The sequence below is a fragment of the Scylla paramamosain genome, chromosome 19 (genome assembly GCF_035594125.1).
Source record: "Scylla paramamosain isolate STU-SP2022 chromosome 19, ASM3559412v1, whole genome shotgun sequence".
Classification (NCBI taxonomy): Eukaryota; Metazoa; Arthropoda; class Malacostraca; order Decapoda; family Portunidae; genus Scylla; species Scylla paramamosain.
Window position 1 is genome coordinate 11,131,142 of NC_087169.1, and position 14,203 is coordinate 11,145,344.

The 14,203-nt window shown below is 38.0% G+C and overlaps 1 protein-coding gene across 2 annotated transcripts in view; it reads left to right on the forward strand.

Moving 5' to 3' along the window:
* LOC135109627 (cytochrome P450 2L1-like) overlaps positions 1-14,203 on the forward strand; it is a 112,102-nt gene that overhangs the window by 46,483 nt on the left and 51,416 nt on the right. For both annotated transcript variants that reach the window (XM_064021065.1, XM_064021066.1), the window contains 2 exons: positions 5,222-5,440; positions 10,514-10,713. In XM_064021065.1, coding sequence (XP_063877135.1) covers positions 5,222-5,440; positions 10,514-10,713 — 419 coding nt within the window. The remainder of the gene's footprint in view (positions 1-5,221; positions 5,441-10,513; positions 10,714-14,203) is intronic.

Below are 14,203 nucleotides of genomic sequence, written 5' to 3' on the forward strand. Positions count from 1 at the left end.
TGTTACTCTACGCTGAACTCGTTCTAATTTATCTATGTCTTTCTGGTAATAGGGGCACCATACTTGAACGCAATATTCCAAATTGGGATTAAAAGATTATACAAAGTGAGGATTGTATCCTTAGATTTATATTAAAAAGATCTTCCGGTTAAGCTGATTATTTTATTTGCCTTCTTTACGACATTTTTAAGATGGGTACCATTCAAAATATACTTTGCTTTCTCGTTTCAATACCCTGTGTGAAGCACTTTACACTTATCTGCATTAAAATTAATTTGCCAGGTTTGCCTCCACACTGACAATTTATCTACATTCTGCATTTCTGTTACTTGTTCGTTAGAGACTATGGAATTCGCTATTTTGGTGTCATCAGCAAACCTGAATATACCGATAACACCATCATTTATGTCGTTTATATAAACAGCGAAGAGAAAAAGTTGTTTAATACTCTTAATTAATTAATACTCATCCCTGTGGCACCCCGCTAGTTATGTTAATCCAACTGGATGCTTTTCCATTTATTACTATTCTTTGTTTACGGTTGTTTAGCCAGTTTTCTATCCATCTCAACACGTAGCCTTGGATACCATGGAATTCTAGTTTAATCAGTAAACCTTTGTGGGGAACTTCGTCGAAGGTCTTTTGAAAATCATGATATGTTATATCTACCGCTTTACTTTCGTCATACCGGCTCAGAATATCGTAGAAGTTTAAGGGTTCCGTCAAACAAGGGCGTTTGTTTCGGAAGCTGTGTTCAGTATTTTTAAATAGTTTGTTTCCCTCTAAGTGATTAACAAGTTTGTCTCTTATAAATGTTTCTAGCAGTTTGCATACGGCTGAGGTTAAGCAAATTGGCCGGTAATTCCATTTTTTTAAAAATCGGAATCACGTTAGCGAGCTTCCACTCATCAGCCATTATACCAAACTGCAGGGATTTTTTGAACAATAAAGTCATAGTTTAAATAATTCGGATTTATATTCTTTTAAGATGCGGGGTGAGATCATGTTAGGCACGGGTGACTTGCTTACTTTAATTTTATTGATACATTTTGACACTCTCTTTCAGTTATAATGATACTACTGAGAACATTGCACTTATTTATTTGAACTGCTGGCACCGTAGAGATGTCACCGCAGTCTTCTAATGTAAAAACTGTTCCAAAGAGAGTGTTGAGAATACTACCAATTTCCTCCTCGTCGTTAGTGAAATCTCCATTTTCGTCTATAATTGGTCCAGTTATTTATTTATTTTTTTTATGTAGGAGAGACACTGTCCATGGGCAACAAAAATCCAATATAAAAAATCGACCCCCCCAAAAAAAAATGGACCCAGAAAAGGGTCCAAAGCGGTAGTCAAAAATTGAAGGACAAGTGTCTTGAAACCTCCCTCTTGAAGAAATTCAAGTTATAGGAAGGTGGAAATACAAAAGCAGGCAGGGAGTTCCAGAGTTTACCAGAGAAAGGGATGAATGACTGAGAATACTGGTTAACTCTTGTATTAGAGAGGTGGACAGAAAAGAGGTGAGAGAAAGAAGAAAGTCTTGTGCAGCGAGGCCGCGGGAGGAGGGGAGGCATGCATTTAGCAAGATCAGAAGAGCAGTTAGCATGAAAATAGCGGGAGAAGATAGCTAGAAATGCAACACTGCGGCGAAGAGAGAGAGGCTGAAGACAGTCAGTTAGGGGAGAGGAGTTGATGAGAGGAAAAGCTTTTGATTCCACCCTGTCTAGAAGAGCGGTATGAGTATGTGAAACATACTCCATATATAGACGAATAAGGCCCTTATACATAGTTAGCAGCTGAGGGGGGGGTGAGAAAAACTGGCGGAGACGTCTCAGAACACTTAACTTCATAGAAGCTGTTTTAGCTAGAGATGAGATGTGAAGTTTTCAGTTCGGATTATAAGTAAAGGGCAGACCGAGGATGTTCAGTGTAGAAGAGGGGGATAGCTGAGTGTCATTCAAGAAGAAGGGGTACTTGCCTGGAAGGCTGTGTCGAGTTGATAGATGGAGGAACTGAGTTTTTGAGGCATTGAACAATACCAAGTTTGCTCTGCCCCAATCAGAAATTTTCGAAAGATAAGAAGTCAGGTGTTCTGTGGCTTCCCTGCATGAAATGAAAAGATGTGTAAAAGTGCTGGGTGGTATCATCAGCGTAGGAGTGGATAGGACAAGAAGTTTGGTTTAGAAAGTCATTGATGAATAATAAGAAGAGTGTGGGTGACAGGACAGAACCCTGAGGAACACCACTGTTAATAGATTTAGGAGAAGAACAGTGACCGTCTACCACAGCAGCAATAGAACGGTCAGAAAGGAAACTTGAGATGAAGTTACAGAGAGAAGGATAGAAGCTGTAGGAGGGTAGTTTGGAAATCAAAGATTTGTGCCAGACTCTGTCAAAAACTTTTGATATATCCAAGGCATCAGCAAAATTTTCACCAAAATTTCTAAAAAAAGGATGACCAAGACTCAGTAAGGAAAGCCATAAGATCATCAGTAGAGTGGCCTTGACGGAACCCATACCGGCGATCAGATAGAAGGTTGTGAAGTGATAGATGTTTAAGAATCTTCCTCTTGGGGATAAATTTAAAAAATTTAGATAGGCAGGAAATTAAAGAAATAGGACGGTTGTTTGAGGGTCACCTTTATTAGGACCAGGCTGAATGTAGGCAAACTTCCAGCAAGAAGGAAAGGTAAATGTTGACAGACAGAGTTTGACTAAGCAAGATGCAAGCACGGAGGCACAGTTTCGCAGAACAATAGGAGGGACCCCATCAGGTCCATAAGCCTTCTGAGAGTTTAGGCCAGCTAGGGCATGGAAAACATCATCGCAAAGAATTTTAATAGGTAGCATGAAGTAGTCAGAGGATGGAAGAGAGGAAGGAACAAGCCCAGAATCGTCCAAGGTAGTGTTTTTAGCAAAGGTCTGAGCGAAGAGTTCAGCTTTAGAAATAGATGTGATAGCAGTGGTGCCATCTGGTTGAAATAAAGAAGGGAATGAAGAAGCAAAGTTATTGGAGATATTTTTGGCTAGATGCCAGAAGACTAGAGGTGAGTTAAATCTTGAAAGATTTTGACACTTTCTGTTAATGAAGGAGTTTTTGGCTAGTTGGAGAACAGACTTGGCATGGTTCCGGACAGAAATATAAAGTGAATGAAATTTTGGTGATGTAAGGCTTAAGTACCTTTTGTGGGCCACCTCTCTATCATGTATAGCACAAGGTTTCCAAGGTTTGGAAGGTTTAGGTCGAGAAAAAGAGTGACGAATGTACGCCTCCATGCCCGACATTATCACCTCTGTTAGCACACAAAGACGGATCTCTGACACGGAAGCAGTAGTCATTCCAAGGAAAATCAGCAAAATACCTCCTCAGGTACCCCCAACTAGCAGAGGGAAAACGCCAGAGGCACCTTCGCTTAGGAGGTGATCCCAATCCTGAGGAAGGATTGGAGCGATAGGACAAGATACAGATATGAGATTGTGATCGGAGGAGCCCAACGGAGAAGAAAGGGTGACAGCATAAGCAGAAGGATTAGAGGTCAGGAAAAGGTCAAGAATGTTGGGCGTATCTCCAAGACGGTCAGGAATACGAGTAAGGTGTTGCACCAATTGCTCTAGGTCATGGAGGATAGCAAAGTTGAAGGCTAGTTTACCAGGATGGTCAGTGAAAGGAGAGGAAATCCATTTAAATCAAACTAGTACAATAAAATACTAATCCTCTCGTTTCTAGCACTTTATGTTTTGATGGTTCATCCCATTTTCTTTTTTTATGTTTCCTATTTTAGTGTTCTTTGAACATTTTTACCATTCCTATAATTCTGTTCTTAATATCAGTACTTTAAACCGCAATCTATGTTTCTTTTTTATTTTTTTAACGGCCGCATATGACCTCAACTTTTCAGCTCGATAAGCTAAATCAATCACTCAAACAATTAATGTCTCGGGAAACCCAACCATTTTGTGATGACTGCTTAGTTCTCCTTAAAGTGCGACTCTTTCTGGTGGAGTGTCCCAGCCTGGTGGAGATGCGGGAGCAACATCTATTCTGCTATCACAGTGAAGTTGGGACTATCAAGACGTCGCTGATACTTGGAGAGGGCTCTCTCCCCTGGATATGAGGCTCTTATATTTGTGGAGATGACTGGTCTTTTAAATAAATTATAGATTACCTTTTAACTGTTCTCCTATTTATTTATCCTTCCACTAGGTAGAACATAGAGGCAAGTGAGGACACGTAACGAACAACGCTGCCTCTTGGAGCTTGGAGTTAGTGGAATCAGTGTCCTAGGCATGTAACGAACAACATCAGACATCTGGGTCAGTGGGATTAGTGTCTTGAGTACGTAACGAACAACGCCAGATATCTATGTCAGTGGAGTCAGTGTCTTGGTTACGGAAAGAACAACGCCAGACGCTGTTGTCTGGGTCAGTGGGGTCAGTACCCGCTCACTTTAAGTCAAACTGATGAATTAACGAATTAAAATACCAACCATCTAACTTTTCTACTTGGTTCACCCCTATCTCGTTTTTTTTGTTACTTTTTTTTTGTGAATTACTGCTATATCATACTATTATTTCTTTATAAATAATTTAACTTGCAATTTTTTAAAAAGTTTTTAGCGATGTTGCGGCGCCCTAACATCAATCAATCAATGAAACAATTAATTATACCACGAATCGCATCCTAAGCAACAGCCCAAAATTTTACTTAGCCTTAAACAATGAACGAAGGATGGGACCGAGCTTAACAGTAAAGGATAAGGAAGTCAGCCTGTTTGTACTGCTCCAATGTCGACCTCGTTTTATGGCAGAAGTCCAGTCAAATTTAAGCCTTTGAGTTAGTAGCTGAGGTTTGGGTGATGCTATGGGTGGAAGTTCTTATAGAGTTGGGTAACAGCGCTTTCTTAGAGATAATGACGTAAGTAAAATGGCTATGGATTTTATCTTTCTGAATCCAGATTGATGCTAGCATTATAAGGGTAGCCACCTAGGTCTGAATTTAGTTGTCGGCGTAATTCTTTAGGGTATGATAAGTTTATTTTTCGTGTTCTACTGGAAAATACACACAGACAGATTAAGAGTCGATTTTACTTGAAATAAACACGTGATGGGCAAAACACTTTTATATCTTTTGTGACAAATTATTTGCCGTTTGGATTGTTTGCCTTTCCGTTAATTACCTCTCACTTGTTTCATTCCTATTCATTTTCTTTGATAATATAGGTGTCATCTTTGGCAATGGCGCCAATTGGCAGATTCACCGTCGCTTCGTCCTTCGTCACCTGAGGAATCTAGGAATGGGAAAGAACAAAGTAGAGCATGATATTCAAGAAGAGGCAATGCTTCTGGTGCAAGACTTCAAGAATCACACAGACAAGGATGAAACTCTGCCAGTGTCCATTGGATTGGCGGTGTTTAACGTAATATGGAAATTGGTGGCAGGTAAGTTATGGGCATTAGTTTTTTTTTGTTTTTTTCTTTCTTTCTTTTTAAGCACGTGATCAAATGATAAAATCGGTACATGCTTTTGCAAAAATAATAATAATATAATAATAATATTAATAATAATAATAATAATAATAATAATAATAATAATAATAATAATAACAAAGGCTTCAGAAGTACAGGAAACATTTTATCAGTATTAATAAAGCTTTCTTCCATGTTGACCCGCTCAAGGTTTTATGTCAAAGGAAGTTTCTCTATAAAGCAAACCATATCAGTCGTAATCATCTCATCTGTTGAATAGATTCAATAGATATATATATATATATATATATATATATATATATATATATATATATATATATATATATATATATATATATATATATATATATATATATATATATATATATACTCGTATATATATTAAAAAAAGAACATCGTAAAACTAACTCTACATAATTTTTACATATATGATTTTTCCTTGAAAATCCTGTGTTCTAAATGCGTGCTCTTCCGTTTTATTGATGAAAATTAGATATGTGCAAAAGTAACTAAAATTTAAATGTAATTTTGTAAGGGTTCCATGCAACTTGTACACTTAATACTACAGCTTGCTGTGGAATGGTTAGTTCATATTCTGCTGCTGCATAATCTAAGATTACTATCATTTAGATCAATAAATAGATCCCCAGAACATCCTTAATTACTTTCATCGTGAGGTCTAGTTTTATTTGCATTGTCGTGTGAAAAGGTAGAAGTCTGTGTTAAAGAGGATAGGAAATAAAAGAAACTTCACGAGTGAGCAAAACAAAAACACCTAATAGCCACACACATGCGAGCGAAATGAATACTGACTCCGTTGACTCGGCCATTGATCCCAAAGTTGTCAAGACCACCTCCACCACACATACAAGATAAAACTTTCGCACTGCACTTTATCATATTAGAAAAACAATGTAATATCGTAAAAATAATTGAATAATAAAAACAAATTAATAAATAAATAAAAATAACACCACTTATATGGCAACAGAACTCACCAAGCTGCATGGGAGGATGTACTTAAAAAGCATAGGACTTTTAAAATATAAAATATCTTATACGTCTGGCAAGCCAATCATCGCTCCAGTCCGAGGCCATGGATACACCAGTCTGCCCTAACTCATTTCGGTGGTTTTGATCCATAATCATGATCCTGAATCTGATTAGTTACCACTTAAGCCCAATAATATTGGAGTCCAAAAGATAAAAAAAAATACATAATTTTTTTTTTTAACAAACTAATAAAATAGCCACAAAGATAAAAACTGGATGCTAGTTAGGTAATAGTGATCATTGTGAAATCAGGTTCAGTTTGAAATGGAAGACAGCTTCCAAAAGCAGAAAGATGAACATACCTGAATTTAGAATAGATTTTGAAGGGTTATGAAGGTTCCTCCTGGGAGTTCATTGGCAACGGAAAGAAGAGTAAAGCAAGGTGAGGTCTAGGAATTTGGTGAGGGGGGAAGAAAGAGGAGGGGAGGTGGAGTAAAATGAGATGGAAGGCCGACAGGTGAGATCGTAGTGGAGGGTAGCTGGAGTTGGGATTATGGACTGGGCTGAAATAGAACAACTGGGGAGGTTAATACTGATGAACTGTATAAATATTCCTTTAATAGACTACATACAGGCTATATGGAAGATATTCCATATAGAACAATGAGATCAAAGAGGAATGATCCAAACAGGATTACTGGTAGGTTAAAACACTATATATGACTGAAAAGAAGTATGTATAAGAGACTAAAGGCAGGAGAAGAAAATCTATATAATGAATTAGAAAAGTTAGAGGTTAACAAAGAGAGCGAAATACAATTATGAGATTAAGGTAGCTAGCTAGTTGAAGGCAGATCATAAGGGATTCTTTCAGGTATACCAGACGAATAATAGAGAACCAGTAAGTCAATTAAGCATATGATGCTTAGTTTGATAGTTTTAGGAAAAGAAGGAGTAAAATATAAAAAAAAAATTTAAAAATGCAGGAAATGCCAAAAACCAGAGCTTTTCTATAGCAGATCATCATAAGGAAAAAAATATTCATAGTTAGGGAGATAGTGAAACAGCAAAAAATAAATAAATTTATAAATAAATAAATTAACAAAAATAAATCACCAGTACCAGACGAAATACATCATAGAGTGCTAAAGGAGTGCGATGTTATTAGTCAACCGCTGTTTAATATCTTTAGGAAATCATTTGATTCCGAAGAGGTGCCAGTAATGTGAAGCCAAGCGAATGTAGTGTCCGTCTTTTAAAGAAAGGATATAAAACGTTGATGTTGGTTGGCCAGTCAGCCTAACTTCAATGGGGAACTTGGTAAGGTAAGCTGCTAGATGTTTCAGCCTCATGTGATCTAAAAACTTGTTACACTAATTTCCATGTGCATACATAGGCGTTCAGCATTTATCTGTGTACATTTTTTCTGAATTTCTACATATAATTTTTTTTTTATTTTGCATTAATAATTTCGAGAGAAAATAGTAATAGTTCATGTTTTATCAATACCGTCCGGTATAGTCACCATTATTTTTAGACACAGCACAGTACAAGTCTATAAATTATTTGATTTAGAGAATCCAAAATAAAAGAAATACGGTGGTCCTACATAATATGACCAACCATACTCAGAAACATCGTGATAGACGGATGTAGTCATTTTATGCAACAATTCTTTCAACCCATTCCGGAAGCTATTGCCATGGCGAGAGTGATCTTAAGTGTTACGGCGATTTGCAGCCATGCCATGAACGTGATGTGTTGTTGTTTGAGATTGCTCCCGTGTTGTGTACCTTTTCGAATCGCAGGTAACGTGTTAAAATAAAGATGATTTTCATAAATTTACTCGTGATGGTGAGCTGAGGAAGCGGCGGATGGCTAGTGTTACAAGAGACAGATTGCGTCTATTAGCAGCAAGCTGAATGTGTCACAGCCACTTCACGGAGGACTACTACGTTATTACTACTACTCCGGGGGAGTTTTGTTGAAGGCTGTATAGGACGTTTCAAGGGCTCGGCTAGGCCTCGTGATGACATCAGCCATCGAACTGCAGTACACGTAATATTTGTTTTGGTTTGACCCGCCGCAACCATTTTCGTCAAATCACTCTAATAGCAGATTTTCAACTAAAAATTAGTTTCATAAACTATGAAGCTGTTCCATGCCATATGATATATTCACTAGCATAGGCATGTTGCGAATGATTTATGGTGGATGCATTAATACATTATTTATGTAAAGTGAAACTGCTTTTAAAAGCTATGGGCGACCAAAAATTGTTAATATTTCATATACACCAGCAAAGCAATTCAAGTATTTGTTTTCGTGGACACATTATAGTTTCACCTGTACTGCTACTCAAAAGGAATGTTTTTTTTTTTTTTTTATACTAGATACATCAATATATATGTAGAATGGCTAAAAATAATAATAATAACAACTTGGGGCTCACTGCTGCAGCCTGCTCATGGGCACTTCTCAGAAATTCCCGATTGTAGGTAAATTAGTGGCGTATGCAATTTCAAGAGACATTAAGGATAATTTAGACAGGCATAAGTTATTCAGAGATTCACAGCATGGTTTCACAAAAGGAAATGTTCCATTTGTTGAATCTTTATGCCAAAGTTTATGAGGCAGCAGATAATATAAGTAGTTACAACATGGACTTCAATAAGGCGATTGACAAAAGTATCCCATCAAAGGCTCTTAAACAAAGTTAAAGTGCATAATATAGATGGAATAGTTTTACACTAGATATGCGACATGTGACAGCTACAAGTAATAGCTACGTAGATCAGAATTAGTGGGATAATACTATGAACTGTTTCAGGATTATAATTACTTATAATGTACATTAATGATCTAGATAACTGAATTAATAGTAATGTAAAGTAAACTTACAGACGACATGAATATAGGTAGGTTAATTTGGATGCAATCGTCCCACAGACAAATTTATATATGATGAGCAAATGGTCAGATAGATAGTAAATATTTATTTATTTATTTATTTATTTATTTTATTTATTTATTTTTTATTAATTTTATTTTTACTGGCCTAAGCCAAGTAGTACTTACGTAGACGGACTAGAACCACACAATGGTCAAACAATAAGGAACGAGGCTCTAGTAAGATAATAAAACTAAACAGATTGAGGAGATGGTTTTTGAGAAACCGCGAGAAAAAACAATGCATATAGGCCAGAAATAAACCAATTTTTGTATTAGGATTAGAAATTCTGAACTAATGTTTTGAGATTATACTTGGCAGTGGCCAAACCTCTTCTAACTTACGCTGTCCAGTTGTTTAAAGGGAGGATATGATCAGGTCTTTTGGAACCAGTACAGAGAATGCCTAAAGAGGATACAAGGAATGAGGTATTCCTTATGGTAGGGAATTGAAACTTAAATTTACATACCTTGAAGTGGTGTAGGTAAAGAGAAGATGAAATAAAAGGTGAAATAAAGTGGTGTTGATAACATAACAAGAATTATGTAAGTTAAATCATTAATTAGAAATCACTATAGGACAAAAATAATTGGTTTAACTTTGATAAAGTTAAATATGAAAATTAGATGGGAAGGAATTGGTGCTCAGAGTGGTAGATGAAAGGAATAAACTCATTAATTGTTATTGTCGTGTAATCAGGGAGCTTTAAAAGAAGGTTAGACAGATTTTGGGTATGGATGATAGGTGGAAATAGGTAGGTATGATTCATACAAGGGCTGCCGTGTGTAGGACTGACGGCTTCTTGCAGTTTATTTTCTTATGTTCTTATAGATTCATAGACTGCTTTTTTTTTTCTATTTTAAGAAGTGGTTTAGAAAATAGACTTTGATACTTGAAAGAGGATTATCACCAGACTGTAGTAATTTATTTTCCTGGAAATAAAATTATGTAGTTCAGCTCGACCGGACTAATCCTATGATAAAGGATATTGCGAGAATTGAAGATTACTTAATAGATCAATGTATGTTTATCTCCTTGTTAGATTCCATATTCTTATAAAACAATGTTTATTATTCTTGCAGGTACCCGCTTCAAAATGGACGACCCACAAGCTCTAGAGTTCATTCGGCTGGTGTGGTCAGTGAATGATACCTTTCAAGGCTCCGTGACCCTGTTCAATTTTTTCCCATGGCTGGAGAGTTACTCCCCGAGGTGGTTGCAGGAAAGACTGGGCCTCAAAAAACTGCAGGACACTTCAGAAGAACTATATAATATTGCAAAAGTGAGTTGGCTGCAATGTTCTCGTGGTCACTTTTAAATTTTTTGACCGATACCTTGGTTTTTAGTTTCTTGAAAAGAGAACGTGTAGTAAAGCCAAGAGTTAGATGCTTATACCTTTTTAATTAGTGTCCTTGCTCCATTATGATTATTGTGAAGCTATTACCTTCACCACCATATATATATATATATATATATATATATATATATATATATATATATATATATATATATATATATATATATATATATATATATATATATATATATATATATATATATATATATATATATATATATATATATATATATATATATATATATATATATATATATATATATATATATATATATATATATATATATATATATATATATATATATATATATATATATATATATATATATATATATATATATATATATATATATATATATATATATATATACATTATTATGTAGGAGGGACACTGCCAAGGGCAACAAAAATCCAATAAAAAAATGACCACTGAAATGCCAGTTCCATAAAAGGGTCAAAGCAGTAGTCAAAAACTGATGGATAAGTGTCTTGAAACCTTCCTCTTAAAGAAATTCAAGTTATACATAGGAATGTGGAAATACAAAAGCAGGCAGGGAGTTCCAGAGTTTACCAGAGAAAGGGATGAATGATTGAGAATACTGGTTAACTCTTGTGTTAGAGAGGTGAGAGAAAGAAGAAAGTCTTGTGCAGCGAGGCCGCGGGAGGAGGGGAGGCATGCAGTTACCAAGATCAGAAGAGCAGTTAGCATGAAAACAGCGATAGAAGACAGCTAGAGATGCAACTTTGCGGCGGTGAGAAAGAGGCTGAACACAGTCAGTTAGAGGAGAAGAGTTGATGAGACGAAAAGCTTTTCATTCCACCCTGTCTAGAAGAGCAGTATGAGTGGATCCCCCCAGACATGTGAAGCATACTCCATACATGGACGGATGTACAGAGTTAGCAGCTTGTACAGAGTTACCAGCTGGGCGGGGGGGTGAGAAAAACTGGCGGAGACGTCTCAGAACACCTAACTTTATAGAAGCTGTTTTAGCTAGAGATAAGATTTGAAGTTTCTAGTTCAGATTATAAGTAAAGGACAGACCGAGGATGTTCAGTGTAGAAGAGGGTGACAGTTGAGTGTCATTGAAGAAGAGAAGATAGTTGTCTGGAAAGTTGTGTCAAGTTGATAGATGGAGGAATTGAGTTTTTGAGGCATTAAACCAAGTTTGCTCTGCCCCAATCAGAAATTTTAGAAAGATCAGAAGTCAAGCGTTCTGTGGCTTCCCTGCGTGAAATGTTTACCTCCTGAAGGACGTCTATGAAAAGACGTGGAAAAGTGCAGGGTGGTATCATCAGCGTAGGAGTGGATAGGACAAGAAGTTTGGTTTAGAAGATAATTAATGAATAATATATATATATATATATATATATATATATATATATATATATATATATATATATATATATATATATATATATATATATATATATATATATATATATATATATATATATATATATATATATCGTTGAAAGTGATACTGAGTTCAGCGTTTGTGATTTTATTCTTGATGTTTTCCTTTTTCTCGAAGGAGTGTCTTATTCTCTTTGGTAAGAATATTGATGATTTTCCTGTAGGATATCATCTTTGCCAGATCGCGATTTCGGGTCCTTGACCCTTCTTCAGTGGCAGAGGAGGTTGTTGTCTTTTTGGAGGTTGTATAGAGAATGACAGGCCAGTTGTTTGTTTGTTTGTTTAGATTTACCACTCCATGGAGTGTCCCGGGCCTTTACTGTCTCAAGGACGGCCCGGAGGTGATGTATGTGCGGATGTTGAGCTGTTGGTAGGTGTCTTCTTTTACCGTGGGAGCGGGTATTCTTTCACGCGCATGATGAGTTGCTCGATGTCGGTGTGCTGGACGATATGTGGATCTGCTGTGTCTCTTAATAGGAAGCGTGCAGTGGCTGCGCACTCTTCCAGGTAATGGATGCGTGGTGTGTGTGTGTGGGTGTGTTGCAATATGTACATGTGATGGGCAGTGTGTCGTTTAGCTCCGCCAGGCAGTGATATCCTAGCCGGAGCCTATGTAGCCGTGTCATGACTAGTCGTGAGGTGGTCATGAGCGTGTCCTTGGCATCGTTGGTAGCGGCACAGTACTAGGTGGCGCTTGGGGAGCCCTCAGCCGCAAGGCGTCGGACCTCCTTTTTGACAGGTTAGCTGTGATGCTTTTTTAACCGCACTGGTAAACTGAGCTCTGGATGGGGCTACATGCACAGTTACTGTTGGGAGGCGTAAAGCATTCTGTACAATTTGGTCTGCCTGGTCATTTCTTGATGTGTCGGTGTGGCTGGGGATCCAGTTGAGGTTGATTCTTATACCTTGATTGTATATATCTAGGGCGCTGGCATGAATGGAGTTGATTAGGTTTTTATTATTTGTTATGTTGTCTTGTTGCAGGCATTGGATAGCACCCAGGGAGTCTGTGTGCATGGTGACGTGTTTCCGTCGTGTTTTGGCGTGTTCCAGTGCTTTTCTGATGGCGACTAGTTCAGTTTGTAATGTTGAGGAGTGATCAGGGAGACGATTGTGTCCTATTTCCTCCTCGTTCACGAACGCTGCCGCTGCCCTGTTTGTCGTCTGGTCTACTGACGCGTCTGTGAAGTATACGTCAGCTCCATCTGTGTTACCAGCAGCAAGTGCCCTTTGAGCTTGACGGGCGAGATCTGTGGTGGTGAAGTTATCTTTCTTGTCCGTCAGGGGCGTGATGGAAAAGTGGAGGCTTGACTCGGCCCATGGAGGTGCATGAGTGTAGGTGGGATGCGTGACATCTGGAGTTCTAGCTAGAAAGAAACCCTCGGCCTGGATGGATTTGATGCCCTGAGCTGTTTTGCTGGCCCACGTGGAGTACCGTGGGTGTGCAGCTTTTTTTCCCAAGAAGGCATGTGTTCATGGCGTGGATTCGGTGTTTTACTTGTGGGATCTTGGCCTCTGCTCTCATGTTACACACCTTTGTCCAACGTGGCGCTCCCAACATTATCCGCAGCGCCTCGTTTTGTAGTTTTTCAAGGTGCTCAATCTGAGCGGGGTGGATGGTTGCAAGTAGGGGGGCTGCGTAGTCAATGATAGTCCTTATTGCCTGGAGGTAGAAGGTCTTAAGGACTCTGAGATCTGCACCGCCCTCTGTCGTAGTGATGGACTTCATGACCCTTAGCCGAGAGCGGATTCTGTTTCTGGTTTCGGAGACGTGTTGGTGAAGGCGCAGTTTCCCATCCATCCAAATGCCGAGGTATTGGTGGCATGGAGACCATTCAATGTTGGTTTGATGTGCCCTGAGTGGCAGCTGTGGTCTGTTGCCGTTGAAGTAAACTGCCTTCGTTTTTGCGAAGTTTACCCTTAAACCTAGTGATTGGCATCTAGATGTGACTGCTGTTATGGCTTCTTGGGCTCTCTTGAGGTGATGTGGACCGGATGAGA